Raw genomic sequence first — 24,176 nt, forward strand, 5'->3', positions numbered from 1 at the left:
CACAATACTCTGTTCAAGCACGCCGCAATGCAAATATGGGAAGTGTGGAAAATGTGTGATATATAAGTTTGAATATGAGTCAACAGAAAGTAGAAGTACTTATTTTTATTGTTTAGGTTTCTTTGTATCACTGACGCATAAAAGAAGTAAATAACAAAGTCACGCATGGTTAGTTGTTTGTTTGTCTGAATGAAGACGCCGTTCAAAGTTTTTATTCGGTCTCCATCCTCGTAGTTATAACCACGTGTTCAAACCCTCAAAGGAAAAATCTCCATCTCTAGCTAAAGCTATCAAATAAATGAAGTCGAGCGGAGAGAATAATGGTGTGCCTGGTATTGCAAAGAAGAAATAGAAAGTGGCAGCCGCTCACCAAAAATACAAGCATCATAAACAAAGCCAGCGCTCCAGTGTCAGGCTCCTCTTTGGGCTCAAACAACATTGCTATGATTGACAACATGTCCCTCAATGCTTTTCTATTTCCTTAACATATTGTAACTTAGCCCTAACATTATTTAAAGGGGAACAATGTTGTAACATTTTCTCAATTGCATACCACGTAGATTGAATAAAGTGGAAATTGCATAGCATGTATACAGTAAAGGGGGCTCACATATCGATGGCTGAAATGCAAAATCTCCTATCTGCAAATTTTTCAATTTTGGGTTTTTGCATTGAATGGTGAGAAGTGGGATGGCTCCACATTTGCAGTCTTATCTGCAAGATAATCCTGCCCTTTCTTTTGACATAAATGTCACATGACAAAACTCCCATGTGCACAATGAAACAGAAAAAATTAGGAAAAAAACACTTATCTGCATTGTCAGTGGTAAAAATACATGCTGTGTATTTTTAAATTATAACATAGAAATATAGTCTGTGAACAATAGAATATTCTTGAATATCTTTCACAAAGACCATACTATAATCAAATGAAACGATTTTTCCTTTCCTGAAAAAAGTGTTTGTTTTTTTTTCAGATCGGAGGTTTGGCATTCCGGCCATCGTAATGTTCATTCATTTGAATTTATTTGTGAAGGTGACATTAATACAAGCTGATTATATAATTATACAAAAAAAACATGCCAGTTAGTTAGCTGTTATAAAAAATAAATGCCATTATGGCCTCCCGTCATATCAGCCCGCACAAAGTCATCTGAGGAGTGTGGGTGAACACATTGCTAGGTGAACATCCTCCTCCTGATTCTACCACTGGAAAATCAGTATGATTGCCAAATGAATGAATTCAGGAATCCTGAAGCCTTCCAGCAGTGCAGTGTGACATAGCTAAAGAGCAGCCTACACTTCACACACACACACACACACACAGTTATCTCCGTCCAGCCCAGTACTTTGCAGCCAGAAGTAGGACAAATGAGAAAGCAAGCGCATGAGAATTAAAGTAGAGAAAGACGAAAGAATGAAAGAATGATTGTGAGAAGAGAAAGAAGTGAAGATAAACAGAGAGAAATACAAACACACGCATACACACACACACACGCACACACACACACAGGTTTGATAGACGCAGTACATTGCGTGATCTGTTCTCCTGTGTAGTGCCGGTGGAGTTGCTGAGTGTTTTTTGGAAACTAGGTCATTGTTCCTCCCACTCAGCCTGTCTGATCCGGCACATAGCCTGGCTTTTTATTCTTTTTTTTTTTCTACCAACTAAGCACATCTCTCTTGTCTCGTCTTTCCTTGTGGTGGGGCAAAGCTGGGAAGCTGGGTTGCTAAATGCGAACTCCTTTTAAATATCTCTGTGCTAATTTCTCGCAAACACACAGAGGAGCAGGTGTGTGCCGAAACGAACGTATCGATCGAAAACACGCAAACAATGCAAGTGGACTCATCATGACACGATATGTCCTGCAGCGCTCTCCTCCTCCTCTTCCTCTCCCTTACCTCCTCCTCCTCCTCAGATATTAACTTTGCATTGACAGACTGGATTGGAAATATTCAGCCCCGGAATATTGACCGAGCCCAGATTGAATTATACAGTCATTTATTCATCACTCACTTCACACAAGAAGGTGTGACGCACTGCCCTTGTACCAATCTATGAAACATGCATATGTACACACATGCCTCCAGTCTACCCTACACACACACACACACACATACACATACTCATACACACACAGACCCTGTGGGTGGAGCAGACAGGAAGAGCAGGGGGCTGAGACTTTGCTATCCAGGATGAGTAATCATTGCCCACTGTGCCAGAGGAGAAGTAGCGAGGGCAGGGATGGAGGGGATGGAGTAGGGGGGGGGGGGGGGGGGGGGAACAAGAACAAAGATGAGTGTCTGAGATGATGAGAGAAAAAGAGGCTAATAAATTAGCGGAGGAAATGAGGGAGAGGGGAGAAACAGGAATCGGGACATGGAGAAGAGATGCTGTGTGAGTTGGTGATTCAGAGCGCTCGGGCTGACGGGGAGTGTTGGTGGGAGGGGGGAGGGGGTCCAGTCTGCAAAGTAACACAAGGTGGGGTCGGGTTTATGTGAAAGGGGACGAGTCAGACGCTGCGTGTGTTCGCTCTCACCAGCGACACCTCCCACCCGAATTCGCCGTGTTCGGAATTCAACGCCATGTGGGGATCTCAAGGGTTTTTTGATGAAGTCCGTTCTTAATCTTGGAAGAAGTGCGTTAAGCATGACTTCTGGATGTAAGCTGTGCGCATAACAAGCTGCACGCTGTGCTCCTTTCTGCGCAGGTTGCAATTGTTGTCGGAATAATGTGACTTATGTTCTCTTCATGTAGGCGTTGGCTTCCTCTAGATTCTCCGGTTTCCTCCCAAAACTCAAAAACATGCAGGAGAGCTTAAATATCCCAGATGTGTGAATTAAAAAGTGAATAGTTTTTTGTCTCTTCATGCGGCCCCGCAATCGACCAGCAACCAATCCGGGGTGAACCCGGCTTCTCATCCAATGACAGTTGGGATTAGCTCCTGCACCCCCATGACCCTGAGTGCAGGATAAGCGGTATAGATAATGAATGAATGAATAGTGTGACCTTAAAATAGCAGGAAAGAAAAGTTACCATGACTTTATATCGAGATATGGACGTTGGATTAAACCAGAAATATGTGACAGCAGCTCTATTCCACTTTCAACTGGAATTCAACTGCATTGAGTGCAGTATCTCACTGACAGAGAGACTTGTTTGCACTGTCAGCGACATGAAGATGTAAATTTAGAATTAAGTTTTCTGCATGTCATTCCTGTAAAATCTGCTTGCTGATGATGTGTTTACTGAATCTCTGAAGTTGCTGGGTGGAGGTGGACGTGTGTGTGCGGGTGATGACGGGGTGCAACGATGCATCTGAAAAGCCGCCAACCAGGGTCAAAATGCAGCGCCAGTGCGTGTCAGAGACCCAAACACTTGCTGACCCACCACCATTGACTCAAAGCCCATTGTCTTACAGGCTTAAAGTACACGTTGAATAAAAACCAATAACCACAATGTCTGAAAATATTAAAGGCACAGTAGGTATACCAATAATTCTGACTTGTGATTTTCCCTGGATGATGTATTTATGAAATGCTTCATCACTAAAATCAGACCAATTAAAACAAACAAACTAACAATGGATAAAATTCAGTTTGTAGATTTTGGACCGCAAACAAAAACAACTTAATCACCATTCATCCCCTCTGATTTCGGTAAACTGGCGCTGACATAAAATGTGGTTTTGCCGTGTAATTAGTTTAATTTCACAGTGATTTATTTATGATTCAGCGAAATACAGCCCCTCAGACGCCGCGGAAGAAATGACCCAAGAAAACTGTGTACCAGCTGCCATCCCGCCGCAGTCTGCTATAGGCCAGCTAACATTATGATCTGACAGCGCGCTTACGGTGGTCTCTCCACACTAACCTGGACCTGCGCTGACCCATCCCTCCACATCCCACTCTGTCCTGCCCCACTGAGCCAGGTGATAAAGAGCTCCGAGACAATGGGCTCTGAAGGGGGGAGAGATTCATTACCTGACCTATGCTGCCTACCGGTACGCCGCCGACTCTGACAGTCCTGTAATGTTCACACACACAAGGGTTGATGGATGACTGGATGGGGAAAAGGCGGGAGGGGGGGGGGGGGGGGACTAGAGCGGCAGAGGAAGGGAAGAAGAAAAACAGGGGGAAAGCGGTAGATCAATACAAAAATGGGAAAAGGGGGGAATAATAGCTAATGTGAGACTGACCACATGTGTTTTAACCCAGCAGTCAATGCCATTTCACGCCAAGCTGTGGAGTGACAGGGAGTGCTTCCATCAGTCACCGGACTGCGGATCAATAGTGTTATGTAACCCAACGCTCAACACATTGAGCAGAGAAAATGGGTCTTTCACTGTCTGTACCGCCGTCCTCCAGCTCGACGATACTGCTGGTGACACGCCAGCCGCTCGTCATTAAAACCTCGAAGGGGAGCTTACGAGTCAAAGAGGGCTTGACATTTCTTGTAAAAAAGGAAGGGATAAATATTTAGAAAAATCAGCAAATTTGAACAAAATTTCTTCTATTGCTGAGGGGATATTAGCATGTACGTTTTTAACCGGAATAAAATAAAGAACTTGGATCCGTAAAGCTGTTTTTAAAACCACAGTATTCTTATCATTATGCCAACATGCGTTTTTAAACATTTGAAAAAGATAAAGAGAGATAAAGAGATGGTACCTTTATTAGACACGTCTGTCTTCCCATTCAAGTGATAGAATCAACATAGTGGTTTCTGTTTCTACAGGAACTGCTCTGTCTCTTTTAAATTCAAATAAATTAATTTTACATTTCTCATAGTTGCCTATGGAGAAAATAATTTGGGATTCAAATTGATATTTAGCTGCTTGAGTGAGATAGAGTATCACTTTTTGCCGAAAAGTATTTTGTTATGGCAGGGGACAGGAGAGATCAAAAGTATCTATTAAAAAAAAGCGAAGAATAAATCTAGGTTTAAAAACCTGAAAGTTGCTGATAGAAGAAAAACATCCTAAAGTCCAAGGATACTCCAAGGTCCAAAAAAAAAAGAAAATCCTGAGAATCAAAAAGGAGTGGGAACAGCCTGCAGTGCAGAAAACCATATTTACCAAATATTTCTTGATACAGGAATATGGGAATGGTGTGTGTTTTCAGGTGAAAACCAAAACAGAAGATTGCTCTGCAAGATTGCCTGGAAATACAAACCCAGAAAACACTCAACAAGTGTTAGCAGGTAGGCATGTGATAACTGGGCCAAAACATTATAGCTGATGATCCTGAGCTGATGCAAAATAGGGAAAAGAGGAAAATACACAAATCCCGTTCGCCATAGACACCACACACACACACACCTACACAAACACTCGCTAATCTGTCAAGCCAACAAAGGGAGGCAAGCCAGGGCCGCATTTGCATGACAAACTAGCCCTGCTAGGTTGATTGAAGAGAAAACAATTTTAGGAGACAGGCTGGCTGTGTGGTATGGTGCCTGCCACCTCTGGGTGGGCCTCAGGACCCATAATCGGAGCGTGTTTGTGTGTGTGTGTGTGTGTGTGTGTAAGTGGCTGGTTTGGTTTTCTAGTGAGTGTATGTGTGTGGGTCTATGAGACACAAGGTGGTAGTTAGGCGATGTGGGCTTTCGTTATATGGAGAGAAAATAGAGAAGCAGAATCCATCAGGTTATTGTGTCCTGCTGCAGCTGCGTTTGTGTTCAAGTGTGTGAATTAGAAAGAGTATTCACGTGTGTATTCATGTGTTATGAATGCATGTCAGTGCCTGAGTCTAAGCAGTAATGTCTGTATATTAATGCGTGAGACAGACGCCGTCTCTTTATAGTGCCTTTTGTCCTGACGGCCTGCACAATTGAAGCCATGAGTGTGTGTGTGTGTGTGTGCGCGCGCTAGTGTGTGTCTGTCTGTCTGTGTGTGCATGCCAACTTCTGCTCTACCTTAATCCTCAGATTGCCACAGTTGAGGGTTCAGATGTCCGTTGGCCCTGTTGCTCATGTCAGCCTAGTCTAATCCTATCATCACTTTGAAACCTGGTCACATATAAACACACTTTTCGACACTCTCTTAGGGCTCATGGCTTTCTCAGCCAGGTACGGTTTGCTTCCATACAAACACTCCCCAAAACACACTTCCAATACCACTTTGCATGGACTATCAGGAGGTGTAACAACAAAATGACATACGTTTTTCAGGCCCAAAACCAACTCCAGTTAGCTTCATTAGCACCCATAAATGTTCCATACAGGGAAGTTTGTTAGTTTTTGCAGCCTTAAAACAATTACATTAACCAAAGTAATTATTATATTATATAATTGTCAAATATTTAGGTGTGCATTGTTTTGTTTGGAGCCTGGATTTTTCATGTCTTCAAATCACCAACTGTATTTTTGCAGAAAGAAGGTTTGCCTGCATACACGTTCAAGCCGGCGACACACTCGCACCTCCACTCAGTTCACTCCCCCTTTCAGTTTTGAGTCTGTCCATCCAATCGGAAGGTTTGCGGTTTGATTTCCGGCTCCTTCTGTTAACACGCTGAAGCGTGGGCGGCCTTCGGTCTCGAATCATTTGGGATAGAAAGTGAGGGTAAGAGACAGAGAGCAAAGGTGTGATTGACAAAGTGGGAGGTTTGAGGGTCGGGAGCGACTGGCACTCTGTAAGTTGAGACAATTTACTTTCATTTAGAATCGCCGTTCATTGCTCACACACATTGATGACATCAACGCTCTTGGAACTGCTCCGTATAGTGAAGCTGATCGTCATCCCAGACACTGTTTTCAGTCCATCAGATATGAATATCAACAGTTTCTGAGGTTCTGTTACTTTGGTGACAGGTGTTTTATTTGGTGATTTTTATATAGATGGTGCCACTCAGCTAGAGCATTAGACACATTAAATTATCTTTTTACCCCTTAAGGTACAATTTTCACTGATTTCCAAGACATGGACAACAATAATGCTTGTTTGAACTCTAAAGTTTTTTTTTTTTTTGTGATGCAATTTGGTGCTGAGCACATTTCCACCACAGAGCGTGCATCTTAAATCAACCTCCTTCAGTTATAACCAATGTCAAGTTGTTATTGTGGTTTGTTTCCAATTCAAGACCAACTGTCATATTTTGTTGTTTGTTTTTCAAACTGCATTTTTCATTTGTTGTTCTCTATACTTGGCTCCCGCTCCAGTTGGTATGCCAGACTTTTGTCCTTTTATCTGACAGAAGGTTGAGGGCAATTAAGGATAAAAAAAATGACACAGATATGTTAAAAAAAGGAAGTAGCCTGAAAAATGAGCAGTTGTGTCACCTATCTGTCAGCCGGGTTAATGACCAATCCATGCATCGTGCAACCACACACCCCGACCCAGCTTTAGAGACCCCCATAATCCCCCTGCAGCCATTAAATGTGTAAATATATTAAAAAAAAATGTCTGTTGACAAAATCAATCCAGTTCCATTTTCTTAACTGAAAAATTTGTTGTCGATCATGGCTTGTATTTGTCTTTCGGAAGCCTCCATGTGTTGTCGGTATACTATTATATAAATTGCTATCATGGCCACAAAATATATTAACAGTGTGCTTGTTAAGAGGGAGGGGATGCTTAACATGTGGTCTTCATTGGGCAACAGAGTATTAATCCAGCCTCAAACTCCCCCACATAAAAATGAAACCCTCACCATTGCCCAGCCCGACGCGGGAGTTGGACTGCAATGTAAACCGAGACCGCCTGGCAGTGTGGCACCAAATCAGCTTCAGAGTTCAGCCACGGGTGATAAAACCGGGTGTCCTGATTTCCTCTCCATCTGTGTGTGTCTTATCAGTGCTCAGGTGAGGCTGGGAGTCAGGTCGCTGACAGGTTTATTAAATATCTCAGGACCCCAAGTGGACGTAGCGGGGAAGGATTCCCCCACTGCTCTTGTAATTAATGTGGCTACTTAATGCTCATGTTTGGGAGTGTGTGTGTGTGCTTGCGTGCATGCCTGTGTGTGTGTGTGTGTGTGTGTGTGTGTGTGTGTGTGTGTGTGTGTGTGTGTGTGTGTGTGTGCGTGTGAGAGAGAGAGAAAGAGAGAGAGGGAGTTAAAAATGTGCTTTTCACTCTGCCAGCATGAATACTTTGGTGAGTGTGTGTGTGTGTGTGTGTGTGTGTGTGTGTGTGTGTGTGTGCGCGCGCTCTAAGCCGCACTTCTGGGTGGTTGTTTTCTCTGGGCTGTGAAGGGACAAGGAGCAGTGACTGGAGTCAACTCCCCCTCTGAGAAAGAAGTAAATAGAAGATGGAGATGATTATGGATAGAGAGGAGGATTCAAGATGGAAATTCACAGAAGACCCCAAAGTGGTCCTTTCAAGGGGAATTACATGATTAATAAACATGTTTTCAAAGTTTACGGGTGCCAGACCTTTCACACTGTTGTCAGTGTCTTTGAAACAATGTGGTCTTCATGCAATGGGGGATGAGGAACTTTTCAAGGAACATTGGACCTTTTCAGCTCCTGAGGACCCTAAACAGTACCTCAGCATATATATTCTGGATTTTGTCCCTCTACCAGATTTCTCGCAGAATGTCCTGAGGAAATCGTTGTAATTAGGTCGGCCAAACAGCCATTTTTCATAGTCCGAAAACCCGAGGCGTCCTTTGGTTGATTCATACCTTCAAATTTCATGGTTACTACAAATAAAATATAATCCTTTAAATTCTTAGGGAATATCTGCGGTTAGGAGGTTCCACAGAAACCTTCATAGAACAATCCAGTCGGGAAGCATTTTTACAAGGCAGCACACCCACAAAGCATGTGGCCAGGAATAGGCCTTTCGTCTGTCGTTGCTGCATCTTACTGCAAAATTAACTATTGTAGTATAATGTATCTTGATGCATATATTTCCAGAACCCCCCCTCCAATCAAAAGGGATTTGAAAACAATTGATCCTTGCTGAACATGCCCGAGGATAATTGCGCAGTTTTCTGGAGAGCCAACACGGACTGGCAGAGCTTAAAGCGTGTCCACTTGGAATTAGATGGGTAGCCTTCTTGACCCAATCTGACTGGGGTAAACTTAATGTAATTACAAGTGCAACTTGACTCTTGTCTTCGGTAATAGGAGGCAAGAAGACAAAGTGAAGATCTCTAGCTGGCGCTGATGCAGTTAATTAAACATGGCTCCGCCTGTATGTTACACTTGTGTCTAAATACATTTTAAATCTAGCTAATTGGCCAGATCCTTTTTATCCTCAACCGCAATATATATATAAATATATATCTACCTCACTTGTAAGTATTTGTCATAAAGCAGTAAATTACCCGGTAGCAACATTATAAGGCTTTTTGAATCCCTGGATCCACGAGTTGCTCACATCTAAATTGGAATCACTTTAATCCCAGATTGCGGTTGCTCAGGCCAATTAATTCTCAACTGTTTATTTTTTTTTTTTAATTTTATTTCTCAGTGAAATTATGATGCAGCTAATGGCAACTTCTCATCGGAACATTCCCCAAGTCAATCCGATCGTTGCAGTTTTCCTCATGTCTTGAAGTAGGAATTGTATAAGTCACTTTGACTCCTACACATTTCATTTGATACTTGAGATTTCCACACATCTGCCCTCAGGCACTGACAGGGGGTACACACTGCATGACCAAGAGATCCCTAACGCAAAATATAGTGTCAAACGATATTTTAGCGTGAAAATACAACACCAGAAAAAGTGGAGTATATGTGCAACACAGCATTTTCTTAAAAAAAATGGAAGTTGGTCAAAAAAAAAAGGATTCAACAAAAGCAAAAGGAAACACTGAAACAATATTTTGTGACACAAAGCAAAGAGTTGAGAGGTTGAAGTGTTGGTAATGGGGAACTGACCTGTCTCCTCGTTCATTATCTATACCACTCATCCTGAACTCAGGTTACAGGGAACCAATACAAGCTTCACCCTGGACCAATGGATAAGAGCCAAATATATAGATATACAACCATGCACTCTGTTGGGATTGAACCAGAGACCTTGTTGCCGTGAGACAGAAATGCGAACCACTGCAACACTCTGCCGGCACCTCAGTATACTTATACTTGTTGTTTCCAAATTGGATCAAGCTTGCCACTAACTTATCCAGCTACATGCGATCTTGGCTCGATATCAGAAATACATCATTGTGTCAGCCTTGCACTGAGTAGTAAGTTGCATCTGTTACAATATTTAGTTTTAAGATCCTCTTGATCTTTGGCCAGTAGAAAAATGGTGCAACGGTTTTTCTGTTTGTTGCAAAAAATCAGAACGACTGAGCAATTTTTTTAAACATATATCATTTCGATCACGGTATCATGAAGAGGTGTTAGAGAACTGTCGGTAACCCCCACAGCAGGGGTAGACGAAGTAATGACAGACTGATGATGTTCCACAGGCCCGTTTGGCATGGCTACCAGGGGTCTTTTGAGGTTGCAACCTTAAGATAACATATATCCTTGCAGCAACTGCGGTATATAATACCTATGACTGCATAACTCAGGCAGAAAAATAGAAGTATATCAGTAATCATACCGTACTTAATCAAGCACTCTATATTAAGATTTGAATTTGTGTTAAGAAGCAGGTTCAGTCCAGGTTAGAATGAGCTACCAGACACGAGGAACAGCTTGGTTGTCACAGCAGTAGCACTATTACTCAGTATAGCTTTTGTAATTGCTTAATTAAAAGAGGATTTGTGTTTTTGTCCACCGGCCACATGTCTAGATTATTACTGATCACATCCATGAAGAACGAGGATAAGCGTCACAGGAAGAATGTTAAACTTTTTTTACAACCGGTGATTTGGCCTTTCATATCTTATAATTTTTTTATGATGTTTTTTTATTTAAAGCAAACTAATGAAAACCATTAAAACAGACAAATTTAAAGCATACGTTACATCAATTTTGGCATGTCCTGATTAAAAATGCCAATGTTAGTGACATAAACGTAATAAAACGTGGAAATAATCTATGTTTGTATTTATTTGAGAAATGACGGTTTTCCTCGAGTCGGTCACATTGATTTGTCACATTTAATTTTGCTTTTCTATTCCCCTTTCTCCCATTTTATTTAATATCCGCCAACTTTTCAGCTTCAGCCAACATGAAAGTATTTTTGTAACATTTTGTATTATCTGAAGACTTTCTTGTGTTTCTGCTTTTCTTTTTTTGATTAATTTGCTAAGAAAAAATACATTTAAAAAAAAATTGTTAGAGCTTTGCATGAGTGTCTTGATTTAGAAGTTGGTAGGCAGTTGTTTTTTTTGTTTAAATTATAACTTCAAACACTCAAATCAGCCTCTCCAGAAACAATAAGGCCATGTTTATGTTTAAAAGCCCAATTTAGAGCAGAGGAAACAATCAGAAGAGATATGAGGTTGAGGGGAGAACTTAATTAGCTGCCTGTAAAATGTTAACTGACAGGGAATGGATGGCAGTGAGAACAGACAGAAAAATGAAATGACAACGTTCACGGCTTTCCCACCTGCACAAAATGATGTCTGTGCCAATGCGTCCTGAGGAAGCAGCATTTCGCTGGATGTCACCGGGCAGACAACAAGCCTCTCAAACACAATCAGAGATCTGAAATCTGTTTAAATCAGGCCTCTGCCAAATATCTCCGGCTCTGTGCCGCCAACCGTTTGGATCCTGTCACATTTTACTTGCTGCTTAGCACTCAGCGGAAAAACAGCCGACATGTATGATCTCAGCATGAAAGGGTACAACCCACACTTACAATTCATTTGATTTATCAGGCAAACTTCCATACTTTGTGCCATTGGGTGTAATGATACTGGTCTCTCATATTGGTGCGCGTAGGACTTTTTTTGTTTTAGACCGGACTCCCTTCCTCTGGAGCAGTTGGAAAGAATGTATCCTGATCATTCATTCATTCATGATTCATATCTCTTATCCTGCATTCAGGGTCGCGGGGTGGCCGGAGCCCATCCCAGTTGTCAGTGGGCAAAAGTGTAATTTCAGCCATGAGGATCGGTATATTTTTTACAAAAGCAGCTGTCAGAAACTTTTTGGATGTTCTTTTCAATAAGCTGTTGACAGTGGTACGACTATTCAGTAATAAACAGAGTGAGACTTTTGAAAATTTGAGTCATCAAGGCGTATTGTATAATCTTTACAGTTTTGAAAATTGCCTATGGGTTAAGACGCAATGTCCAGCGAGGGGGTTACCAGCTGTGAAGAACATCAATGAGTGATTACTTGTATTTGCTCATAATTCTATCCGGCACCAAAATGATTCGTATTTGCAAGCAGGCACGGCTGGTGTTGTTACTCAAACGGCTTTTTGAAAAAAAAAAAAAAATCCTGCCAAAGACCTTGCAACTCCGATTGTCATTCTTCTCTATTTGGAGTGCGACCTTACAGGAGCCTAGACAGGTCAAAAAAATCCATATATCGACACGTCCTATTTAGGACCGTGGCGTCAACATTTTGGACAGTTTGTTTTCAATGCCAGGACCTCTCTTATTTATTCATGTGTTTTTTTTCCCTAGTGTACCGTTCAGTTATTTTCCTGTTCTGCATGGTACGCCCATATGAGTTACTTCCTGTTGAGTTGTTTTTTAGAAGGGTTTGTTGAATATTTCTTCTTTTGTGTTTTCTGTTCTGTCTCACGTCCTGCCTTTGTTGGCTTTCCTCGCCTTTTTCTCAGCCGTCTGCCCAAAAAAACCTAAAGACATTAGGAAAATGAAATGAGGATGAAAAGACATGTCCTCTGTGTTTGGGCTTCACTGCAGTGTGCAGACTATTCATAAGAGCTTGAGCGTTTTTCTCCCTAAAATATCAAACTTATCATCAGTTCAACATGCTTTTTAATATTTTCTTGCTCTGAGAATTTTTTTTTTCCGCTCTATAGTCTGTTGTTTTCGCACATATATGCAATGTCCCTGATCATCCAATGATTCTATAGCATTAATAACATTGTCATAGTTTAGAATCAGCTCAATAGTGTATTCTACTTAGCCGTACTATATTAAGCCTTTTACACGGCAGACATTCACTTTTAAGCATCCACACTTGAGTTTGTTGATTTAACAATAGATTCACAGTTCAATGTTACCTATTGAAACGCAGCTGACAAGACTCAGTCCACTATTTGCAGAGGTCTGCACTCTGCTCATGGCATATTCTAACCATCCACAGGTCTGAAGAAAAAAAAACTACTTAATAACAGATGATGGTCTGCAATTTGTGATTTGATTTACTGCTGTGATGGAGAAATTTACTTGGAAATCATGATAATCGCTTAACTAAAATAATAAGTTAAGTACTTAGTTGTTAATCCCTTTCATTCAGACCATACACAAACTATATTTTTAAGGGTATTAACCATCTAATTCTCCAACCTGTTGCTGAGGGCACTTTGAATGAATTCGTTGGTGGCTTTCTTCGCTGCCTCAGTTGGCAAAGGTTTGAAGCCTCCGTGTTTCAGTGGCCCGTTCGGGACTGGAAGAGAATAAAAAGCACGTATAATCATTAGAGCTATGGATTAATAGTCTTTTACTGTGCCTGGCTTTCCAGTGGAGTGCACAAGGTGCACAAACACTTTGGCAACTAAGGAAATGTGGCATGTCATTTTTAAGAATATTAATGATTTGAGATGTTTAACCATTTAAATAGCAGGCCACTGTTATTGCCTAATTTTCTACTGTTGATAATAGTATTTCCTGCAACACTAATAGCAGGTGGAAGTGATGTGCCTCATTATACATTTTAGTCATACTGACAAAAAAAAGTCATTAAATGTAACCTAATGGATTTATGAAGGTCTTGCCGGCTACCTGATTCCAGCACTCCTGTTTGCAGCTCACATAGCAGTTTTTTTTTTTTTTTTTGTCTTGATACAGCGAGAGACATTATATAGCAAAATATTTGAAAGTGAGTTGTAATAGAAGTCAGATTTACACATCCCCAGGCAGAGGACTGCTCTCTTCAAATGCACTTCTACTATTTCCCTGTTTATTTCACCTGCTCCGGTGGTTATTAGCTCCAAAGACACAGGAATTCAGAGTCCATTCATCTCCGTCATGCTTCATAACATCTAAAGGCGTGAAAAATTCTGAAATGCAAAGATTTCAAAGAATATTTCAGACACGTGTGGTAGCCAATATTTCTGCTGAGAAGCAAACATTGCTTTGGGGTTATGCTTCAGCAGTTGCCAGTATTTTACACACGTGGAGATATGGATCCAACAGGTACCACTCATACTGTTTATTCCGCCCCATCAGACATTTTATCCAGCGCAGCTGAGACAAATCAGCCGACCGGAAGCTACGTTTGCGTTGTATTGCTTCGTCTTTGGTTTTAGCACCCCAGTTGCGGACGCTGTGGTTACAAGCTGTTGTGGGGTGATGTGTCGACTCCCTGTAGTCCTGCCTGCTACTACAGGATGGAAGGGGAGCTTGGGGGTGAAGGAGTCGGGGGGCTGCCGTTGCGGTACCGGCAATAAGCAGTGACACTTGCTGGCCCGGAACAAGCTGTTATCTCCCGGCCTGTGCTACAGCATGATGGGATGGCAGAGAGGCAGACAGTGGGGAATGCTGGCTGAGCTGGAACAAGCTGTCAGGGGCTGCGCTGTTTACAAGCTATCCGGTGGGAGTGAGACAACCTGGGTTCTAACAGCACTATGTGTTATGATATATATATGTACGTAAGATGCATCCATATCAGACAGGGGTCTGTAGGAAGCAGCTGTGTTAGTGTAGCTCTCCATTCATGCTGACCTGGAAGTTCTGCCAGGGTGCTTGCAAATCTGGGGTGCTGCAACATGTTCCCACTAACATCCATCTGTCAGCCCCAGCATCTCTCACCTAATGTAATGTTTTTATTATATCCCTCAATATGGAAGCCATAGCATTTTTGGTGTCATGGACGGGCAGGAAGAAAGGAGGAGGAGCGCTTGGAGTGTTTGGATCAGTGCAACTTGTTCATATGAGCTTCCATCTGTTCTAAACCTGCTGCCCTCACAGTCTGTGGCTTATGCTGTGACATTCTCAGATGTGTGTAAGGGAGATTATATGAAACCTCAACTGAGAAGACTGCACATGTTGTTCTGGAGATTTCTTGACACGGTGACATGATTTATCTTTAGATAGCGCTAAACCGAACTGTAATGGGAGAGTTCTGGATTCTGCGTCACATATGAAAACACAGGGGGATGGAATAACAACGGGGCCTAATTACACCTCTCTTTCATTGTCAAAATAGTCTCAAAAAAATTGTCTAAAAACCATATAATTGTGGGTCAGTTATTGTTTCAACATCTAATAAAGTGAATATGATTAAAAAAAAAAAAGCTAAGGCTTATTATGCTCTACGTGGGAGTCGTCGCAGCGATCGGGATGCTAAAACCAAAACTAATGCTTCGCCCACCGAGCATGTGTGTTGAACCCGGGAGAGAACGCAGGAACAATTACTTAATTTTTCCTTTGATAACTCAGATTGAAATCCCGTTAATGGAGCAGTTGGCATGGCATCGAGACACGAAAAAGAACGAGTGTGCCCGCAGAATCTAAGGTGTGTAGATGATGAATCGGGGATAGAGGCTAAAGAGATGGTGTTTGGAGAGACACAGACTTTTCCATAAAAATTAACAGGTACAGCTCACAACATTCAGGACGGCCAGATGAAAAATATATATTTTTTTTCTATCTCCATATAAAGGCTAATTAAATGTTCTTCAGGCATACGTCATCTTTTTTTATGTTAGCTTATTTTTGTTTTTCACAAGGTTATTTTAACATATTTTTAAATGTAGCTCACGCCATACATTCTTTGTGGTCATCTGCATTTTTAGTTGTCAGAAGGTAACCTGGAAATGCCCTAAGGAGGATTTGTTATAAACAGCAAAGTAATGAATATAGGATTTATCGCAATATGTACGTATGTTTATCTTTTTTTTTTTCTTCCTTCCTCTTTGGAGGTATTACTTGTTACGCTCCAATATGACAGTAGATTTAGTAAACCCCCTCGTCATTGGGCCTGCCCTGTCAGTCTGCTAACAATTCACAAATAAATAACTGTAGCAACAAACAACAGAAAAACATGACTGTACTGTCAGACCATTATCTGAGCCATTTTATTTATGATTATCTGACTCTCAAATAGTAAAAAGAAAATTGTGCTCCAAAAACCTCATTCTGGATTGTCATTTTCTTTTTGGCAAACCTGTAGTGCCCAGGTGGAATAAAACACAGTGCAGTCGAAAGGTTGTTAAATCCATTCATTTTATACCTGAACCACACTCACAAACACACACCACCCTCACACACACACACCACCCTCACCTTTTTTAATGAAAATATACTGCGGCCTTACGACTTCAGCAGGGCTCAATTATCGGGGCTTGTTTTACATGGTGTGTACACATCACTGTCAGAGCAGAAAATCACAGGATGGAACGGAAGCAGAATGATTGTGGGGAATTACCGCAGCCACATTAAGTAAAAGCAAGCTTGTATACTGTTTTTTTTTTTTTTTTTTTAGTTTTCAAAGCCAAAAGCAAAAAATTTGAAGCCCGGAAGAGTGACACTGTCAATCAATCTGACTTTACCCTGCGATGATTCCATATGATCTAGACCTGGTCGGTATTTGGGGCTTGAGGAAAGTATGTGGGTCTGAAACTTTATGTACAGACTCTTTACAGCAGGAGGCTGTAACCTGTGCAATCCACACTCTGTGATCGCCGCTGTTTATGACTACATAAAACAACACTCACACACACACTTCCTCTGTCTATCTCTTTTACCCTCGCTCTCAAACACACACAGACACATTTATAGCTGCTGTCTGTCTCACTGGCTGTGTCATTATTGCTGTCTGGTTCAGGGCTCTTATCAGTGTTGTGGCGGAAATGGCTGATGGTGGCACACATGCACACCCGCGCATGCGCGCGTTCGCACATACACACACCCTTGCTGACACATCTCTGCCGTCCCCGGTGCCCTCCATCACTTTTTCTTTGTCTTTTCCCAGACGACTCTCTCTCCCACCTCAGATACACTGCGTGTTTCTTCCCGGTGATCGTCGGGTGGCAGCGCTCACCCTTCCGAGCCTCGTGCCAGTTCAGGAGATTGGCATTAAAGCCAGACATGAGCTCATCGGCCCAGCTGGGCAGACAGCCCATTACAATGCTCAGCAGGGCTCTACCACAAGGGTGGAAAGGGCTCAATACATGTTGATTATCTACTCGTTTTCTCTTCTCTTCTCTTCTCTTCTCTTCTCTTCTCTTCTCTTCTCTTCTCTTCTCTTCTCTTCTCTTCTCTTCTCTTCTCTTCTCTTCTCATGAATCCTCCCCCCTCGAGCGTTCTCCATCCTTTTTTTTTTTTTTTTGATCAGCCTCATTCAGCTTCTTATAAACAATGCAGACACACACACACACACACACACACTATAAGCATTCCCCCCAGCTTTCTCTCTCCCTCTTTCTGTCTATCTCAGACACAACTTTTTTTTTCACCGAGCGTTATAGTGTCATTGCAGTGGTGCCTGCGGCAACAAGAGAGGTAGGGAGGGGTGTTTTTTTTCTTTTTTTTTTTTTAGAAATGACAAGGGTGTAAAGGAAGTGTGTATGAGCACATTCTTTATTCCTGATGCTGTGGGGACATAAATCTGTTGGCAACTCTGCTCCGTTATTTGGTGACAAACAGCGGGTTTCAATGATTTAGGCAAGGAGTGGTAATGGTGAAACTCTGTCTCCTTTGTGTGTGTGTGTGCATGTGTGTGTGCCTGCACGCATGCGTGTGTGTGTGAGAAAATGATAGTGGTGAGAAAGCCCTGTCGTTGCACCTGTGCGGACAGGATGTGCAGCCAGACAAGGGCAAAAGGCAACAAATATGATGTAGCGTGCCAGACATTTTTATTGAACGCAACTCTCTGCTCCGCAATCTTACTGTCTAGAGTGGCCTCCTTCCTTTTACTTTGCACTCCGCTGAAGACCATGCTAACAATCGATGGCTAAGCAAACTCGCTCCCTTCTCTCTCTTCCCCCTTGCTCTCACGCCAACTTTGTCAGCTGGGGAGATGAATTGAGGTTAATTCACGAATCCCGTTCAGCCATGGTATTAAGGCTGAGTCATATCCATCATTTGTTCTAAAATTTGGAAAGGCAGTCAGAAAAAATACTAACGCCGCATTAAATGTGCGGCATGTTGGAGGTATTAGTCTGTCTGAATGTTATGTCGCAGGGCAAATGGATCAGCGTCAATAAAGTACTTGCATAGTACAAGTCCTCGCCACAAGCTGCAGCAACACTAGAAAGTTCACTTTTGGAGGCTTCCCCTCCTGATTTGTGTTCTTCCCAAAGTAGACAATACTCTTGGCATTTTCTGATAACCTTAACCTTATTCATAGTTGGAGAAATTTGGAGGAAGCAATTATCAGCTGAAGACACCATATGGATCACATTCGTATTATGAGGTGGGTTTATGTTGCGCTCTCATAAAACCTTAGGAACAGCCAATTCTAATTATAACTAATATAGTTTTCATAGGTACTTGAATGCTTTTCCCTAAATCAGCAAATACTATTAACAGTTTAACCCCATTACTTCTTGGTTGTTCCCTCAGTCATATTTCTGTGGCAAATCTGTTGTCGAAAATGTCAGCTTTAAAACTCTGCATTGGGCTGACCTTTAGCTAGATGTGTTCATGAACATTTTACACCCACTACAATCATAGAGAAATAAGCAGCAAGAGATAAGAAAAAAATATAAAAATCTCTGCTGAAGGTGCGTTTAAGTCAAACTCCATGACAAAAATTTGTAACCGAGTCCACCATGTATATGGTAATTCTGATTACCTGTGATCACACTTTTAAACACTACACTCATCACATCATATCACATCCCATGTTCCAAAACAATTGAGTGGGTTCATTTTGAGCGACTGAAACGCATGTGCGCGTGCAAATTTGTATTTTGTGCTGATCCAAAATGAACCCTCCATGCAAAGCCACCCAATGAATGGACATTTTGTCTGTGTTGGCATTAACCTGATGACACAGCTGCTCCTACGCTTCTGATTCCTGACTTTTATCCACATTTTGCAACCTGGATTGCTCGCCTCCGGTCTCCCACAAGACCATAAGACAATTAATGTGTCCAGCCACTGATGTGAGGTGATGAGGTCAGCATTATAGCTCTTTTGTATGGCTTTAAGCCATGCTTTTTGGTTTGCAGTAGCAGACATGGGACACATAATACTGCTTATTCACATTATATCATAGAGACATGGAGAGAGGAAGCGAGAAAACAGAGAGAGACAGATTAGTACAGTTTAATTATAAAGTAGCAAATTATATTTAATTTTGAATACTGATTTTCTCTATTCAGCTTACAAGCAGTTCTAGAAAGGAGTGTTTTAATTTTCTCAGCAGTCTCTCACCAGTTCCATTGAAATGTAATAGAAAGATGAAGCATCATTGACTCAAAACTCAGCTGTACCAAAGAGAAAACTTTTCTCTCTGAGGTAATGACCCAGCAGTGATGCCAGAATAACTGAGGCAGAAACCTTAGAGATGGAACAGATTTTCTTGGCCATGTATGGATTGACGCATCAAAGTTTTCCCAGGCTGAGCCACAAGATGGCGCTATGAAGTAACATCAGCATCAGCACCACAAAACGGCTGCGAGGGGGAACCCACTCTGGATGTCAAGTTTTTATTTTATTTTTTATTTTTTTATAAAGGAAGGAAAGACCTACCTGTCAATGAAAATCTGAAATCAGCTTGCAGCATCTATTTTCAAATGTGCTTCTAAAAGCCCATACACGCTCACTGAATGAAACTGGAGAACTTATTTCCATCCTTTTATATTAAAGAAAAAGAAATCAGAACTTTTCGAGTCAGTAACTTGAACAAATCGTCCTTTTAAAGCAAATGGTCACAAAACAACAGCACAAGTAACACACACTTAATAAGCATGAAAGCCCAATGCAAAGTTCTTAAAATTGGCGCATCCACACATGCGGAGCGTGATAAACCTATCAACCCTATCACCCGCAAGTTAGTATTCTTCAAATACATGGTGAGACACATTTCCCCAGAGAGTCAGCAAGACACTGTGTGTGTTTGTGAGCCTGTGTGTTTGTGTGTGTGTGAGTGTGTGTGCAGACTGCAGTCAGGGAGGATGGTAGGGGAGCTGGTAGACTGAAGTGCATTTGGTATTCAGCCGTGCCTAGTATTTATCTGTCTGCTGGCTGTCTAGTCTGGCCTGGCCTGTTAGTGGTGTCACACTGCGTGCTCCCCGGGGGACTAAATTGACGCTCCAGACAGACTGTGCGTGTGTCTGAGTGTATGTGTGTTGTTTAGTGGTGTTGGGGTGTTTGCGAGTGGATAGAGGTAGGTTTCAGAAATCAATGTAGGCCTCCCTGTGGATGAGAGCCTGTCTGAGGTAACCATTTATGAAAATGATCAAGGGATCTAATTAATAGAAAGTAAAAACAAGTAAATAATGAAGATTATTTGATATAGTTCAACGTCTGCAATTTCGATAAGCCTCATTACCCAACTCATCTTATAGTGTTATTAGCATGAACTCTATGAATAAGACAATGCCATCGTACCATTAGGCCGGACTATAAGGGAAAGAATTCTCCTCCGCGTCTCAAGTTATATTGCAGCTTTGGACGAAAAGACAGCATAGCCTCAATTTGTTGCATCAATAAAATTATGACAGCTGCCAGCCGTTTGGAAATTGCATCAGTCTCACGCATCTGTTTTATTCCCCCTTCTTCAAAAGTGTCATTTCATTCACAGAGGAGAGTGAAATTCACTGGAAGCCGTCAAGGAAAATGTTTACGCATAATTGGATATAGAACTTGGCCAGTGATGCGACACTCAATGCATAACATCTGTTGGAGGTCTTTGCTTTCTCCATTTACTGATTTTGCTCCACGGAGTTCCATTCGGTTTTATTGTCTTTGGTTACTGGTGTTTCAAAATGGAAATGGTGAACCACTAGAGAGCAGATGCTTCCCAAATAGTTTTGAGTATGTGCCTTAATATCTGATGAGATTAATTCGAAAATACACTCAAACAAATTATGTTTCCCCCAATGAAAGGATTATTTTTTTCTTTCTGAATTGTGCTCGGATGATTTCTGTGACACTACTCAATGGCCACCTGAGCCAGAAACTACAGTTTGAGTGCCCTCTGGTCTACACTGGCATTCAGAGCCTCTCTGATTTGAACAGTCCCGTTTATTTATAGACAGCAGAGGGTCCTGTATAGAGGCCACTTGCATGTGTGTGTGTGTGTGTGTGTGTGTGTGTGTGTCTGTGTGTGCGTGCATGTGTGTCTGTGTTTTTGGGTGTATAGGTATCACTGTTGGTCAGAATCAGCGAGGATGAGGTCAGGGGTGTTGGGGGTCGTTCCTCTCTTTCAGCACATGTGGCCCTGAACCATAAGACTTGTGTGGGGGTCACCTCAAGGTTAGCTCCATCAAAGAGCCATCTCTATTGGTTGAGGCCCGCCACAACAAGGGAGTGAAACCCGACCCCCCCAACACACACCCACTCCACCCTCTCCAAATAACACACCAGACCAACCAGTTACCCCCACCTCCCCTGCTCCCCTGCTCCGCTCTCTCACAGCCATTGTCATCCACAACCTGGACGTCTGCTAGCTTTCTGAGTCACATCAGCCCCCTCCTACCGTCACCACTGCTACCCAGTCCCATCCTCTGAGCAACTCTCTATTTCTTTATGCATTCGTATGGCAGTACACATCCAGGTGACTAAGAAGTATGGTCCGATACTAACGAAAAACGACTTTCCGAAACAAAGTTTTTCTCATGCTACACATTAATTATTACGTGCACTTGCTTGCATTTTTCTTTAAGTAATAGTCATCAGACGGTTTTTGTTTTTGATGCTTGGCTATGGCGTAAGGAAGCACGCATCCAGCCCAAGCAGCGCTTACTTTCTATATATCTATGAATAATGATGAAAATGAATAATTATTAACAACAAAGAAAGAAAGGCGAGACAGTGATCGTCTAAATGATATTGACAAAAAAGTTCTGTAGATTTAGATGCAGGCACGGATGATTATAAACTTTGTACGTTCAACGAACCGTTGGGTAAATTCAGGCGATCCCTGAGATTTTGTCCCTTTCAGTTCAGACAAAAATTGTTAGATTTCCGTGGGTTCCTGAATGCAGCACCACTCTCACCGTCTGGCTCGCTCTCGATTCCAGCCCCGCGATTGGTCGAGCGAGCTGTCCGTCAGTACCGAGGCGGGGCTTGAGCCCCTGTGTCTGCGCCCGTCTAGTTGGAGAAGGACAGCTGCTCTCAGCGGCGGAGGAAGGAAAGGGAAATAACTGTACAATGCGTGAATCACTGGAAACGACTCGTCCGCTAACCGTCAACTAATTCACTTTCGGAGCCACACCGAGACAAATATGGCGTGAAAGGCACCGTGGAAGATAAGCGCGAAACTGTCGGGAGTCACCCGTTAGCGGCGGACTCCGCTGCCGCTGCCTGGAAGTTTTTCGTTGTTTTCCCGTCGGGGGGCCCCCGACGGTGGCGGCGGCGGCTCTCTCCCCGGAGCGGTGTCCCGGTCTACCGAGCCCCATGCAAAACCTAACGGCCCTTGGCGGCCCCGTCAACTCCAATGTCACCTGCTCCTGCAACTGCACCGCTTCCCAGCCACAGGGAATGGAGATATGTGAGTGATATTTTAGTTCTGACCTCAAAAAGCTACCAGGACTGCGGGCGTTAGAGCCTAATCCGTTTTATGTGCGCTTTCCGGGCTCGGTATTCGCTCAAGACGGTTCACCCGGTTCCGCAGTTAACTTCGGTCGGCGCCTCAGTTCAGGCGGTTCGTTCTCACCGAGAGCCCCGGAGCACTTCTTTAGCCGTTTTCGATCATCCGCGACACGGTTTTAGCAACTTTTATCACAACTATACTGGTTGTTTGAAATGCAGCGCGTCTTCTCTCCCCCTCGACAAACTATTTCCCGGTGACGGAGCCGGATCCCCGCTATGCTTCGTAGCTGTTATTGACAAACCTGAGAGTTTACAGTACAGAAAATAACCGATCGTGTTAAAGACCACGCAGAAGTCTTGCATTTCAACTTTAAATACAAAACTGAGGGGGGTTGGGGGGGCACTTCCTGCTTTTGTAACTCTTCTATTGTTCCTTAAACTTTCAGCTTTTAGCATTTTCTGTCGTAGACGTTGTTTTTGTGCTTCATATTGCATTGCGAGCCCCCATGTGCGTGGAGGACGGCACAGTGAAGGATCACCACAGAGGGTTAAATAGTTTGCCTGTCAGCATTGACAGGAAACGCTGGAATGGTATGTTATGTCTGTCTGAGCAGCCCAGAGAGAAACTATCATTATCAGCTCTGCCTGCCTTAATGCTGCGGCCTGCTAGATCCACTGCAGATGTTTGTCTTTATGACTAAATCACGACAGACAAACAAAAACAGACCTGCAGGTAGACTTGCAGAGCCGTCACACTTTGTGTGTGTGTGTGTGTGTGTGTGTGTGTGTGTGTGTGTGTGTGTGTGTGTGTGTGTGTGTGTGTGCAGACGTACAGACAGACAAAGATAAATAAACAGCAGACAGGGACATAGCAGATGTGTCTGTGTGTGGTAGATTAATATCCAGGCAGCAAGAGGAGAACTGACACAGATATAAACAGATATGTGGGCAGACACATCCCAAGCCAGACAGGCGGACATGCTGACCGACAGACATGCAGACACACAGCGAAGCTACAGACAGACAGAGTTACAGTGATGTGTAATTTCCATTGGGGCCAAGGCCAAGCCCAAGCAACGTGAGGTGAATGCGGGATATTAGATTTAGATTTGGCAGCAGTGCGTGGATGCGCTGACGCCACACTGTAACCAAGAAGAGCGCGTGTGTATGTGTTAGTTTGTGTGTGTGTTTGTCTGGCACGCAGACCGCTGTCCACCAGTCATTTTCTGTAGCATCATGGTATTGGTGAGCCAGGAAAAAAAAACACTGTCAGAGGTGATCTGGACACAAACACAAACTGATACAGTACAGAGCCTAACTATCTTGTCGAACTGCCCCTGAGCTGTTGAGCGATGCTTGCAATACATTAACTAACTTAGCTTGGCATTAAAATGTAAGATGCACACGTGTTTGCATTTTTGGGAAAATGCTGGCCAAATGTTTTCAATGTATTTCTCCTCATTTCAGTTTTCTAGCTGAAT

At 42.7% G+C, this 24,176-nt stretch overlaps 1 protein-coding gene across 2 annotated transcripts in view; it reads left to right on the top strand.

Moving 5' to 3' along the window:
• Positions 1-24,176, top strand: part of LOC147229381 (low-density lipoprotein receptor class A domain-containing protein 4-like) — a 209,877-nt gene that overhangs the window by 144,517 nt on the left and 41,184 nt on the right. Inside the window, exon 1 of one of the 2 annotated variants that reach the window (XM_086154825.1) lies at positions 22,258-22,654. The exons of the other annotated variant lie outside the window; for it this stretch is intronic. Coding sequence (XP_086010951.1) covers positions 22,561-22,654 — 94 coding nt within the window. The 5' untranslated portion in view covers positions 22,258-22,560. Of the gene's footprint in view, positions 1-22,257; positions 22,655-24,176 lie in introns of those variants that run through there. 2 annotated transcript variants of the gene reach the window in all.

This window comes from Fistularia commersonii, chromosome 11, assembly GCF_037954325.1.
Source record: "Fistularia commersonii isolate RoL2024-O1a breed Wild chromosome 11, RoL_Fcom_v1.0, whole genome shotgun sequence".
NCBI lineage: Eukaryota > Metazoa > Chordata > Actinopteri > Syngnathiformes > Fistulariidae > Fistularia > Fistularia commersonii.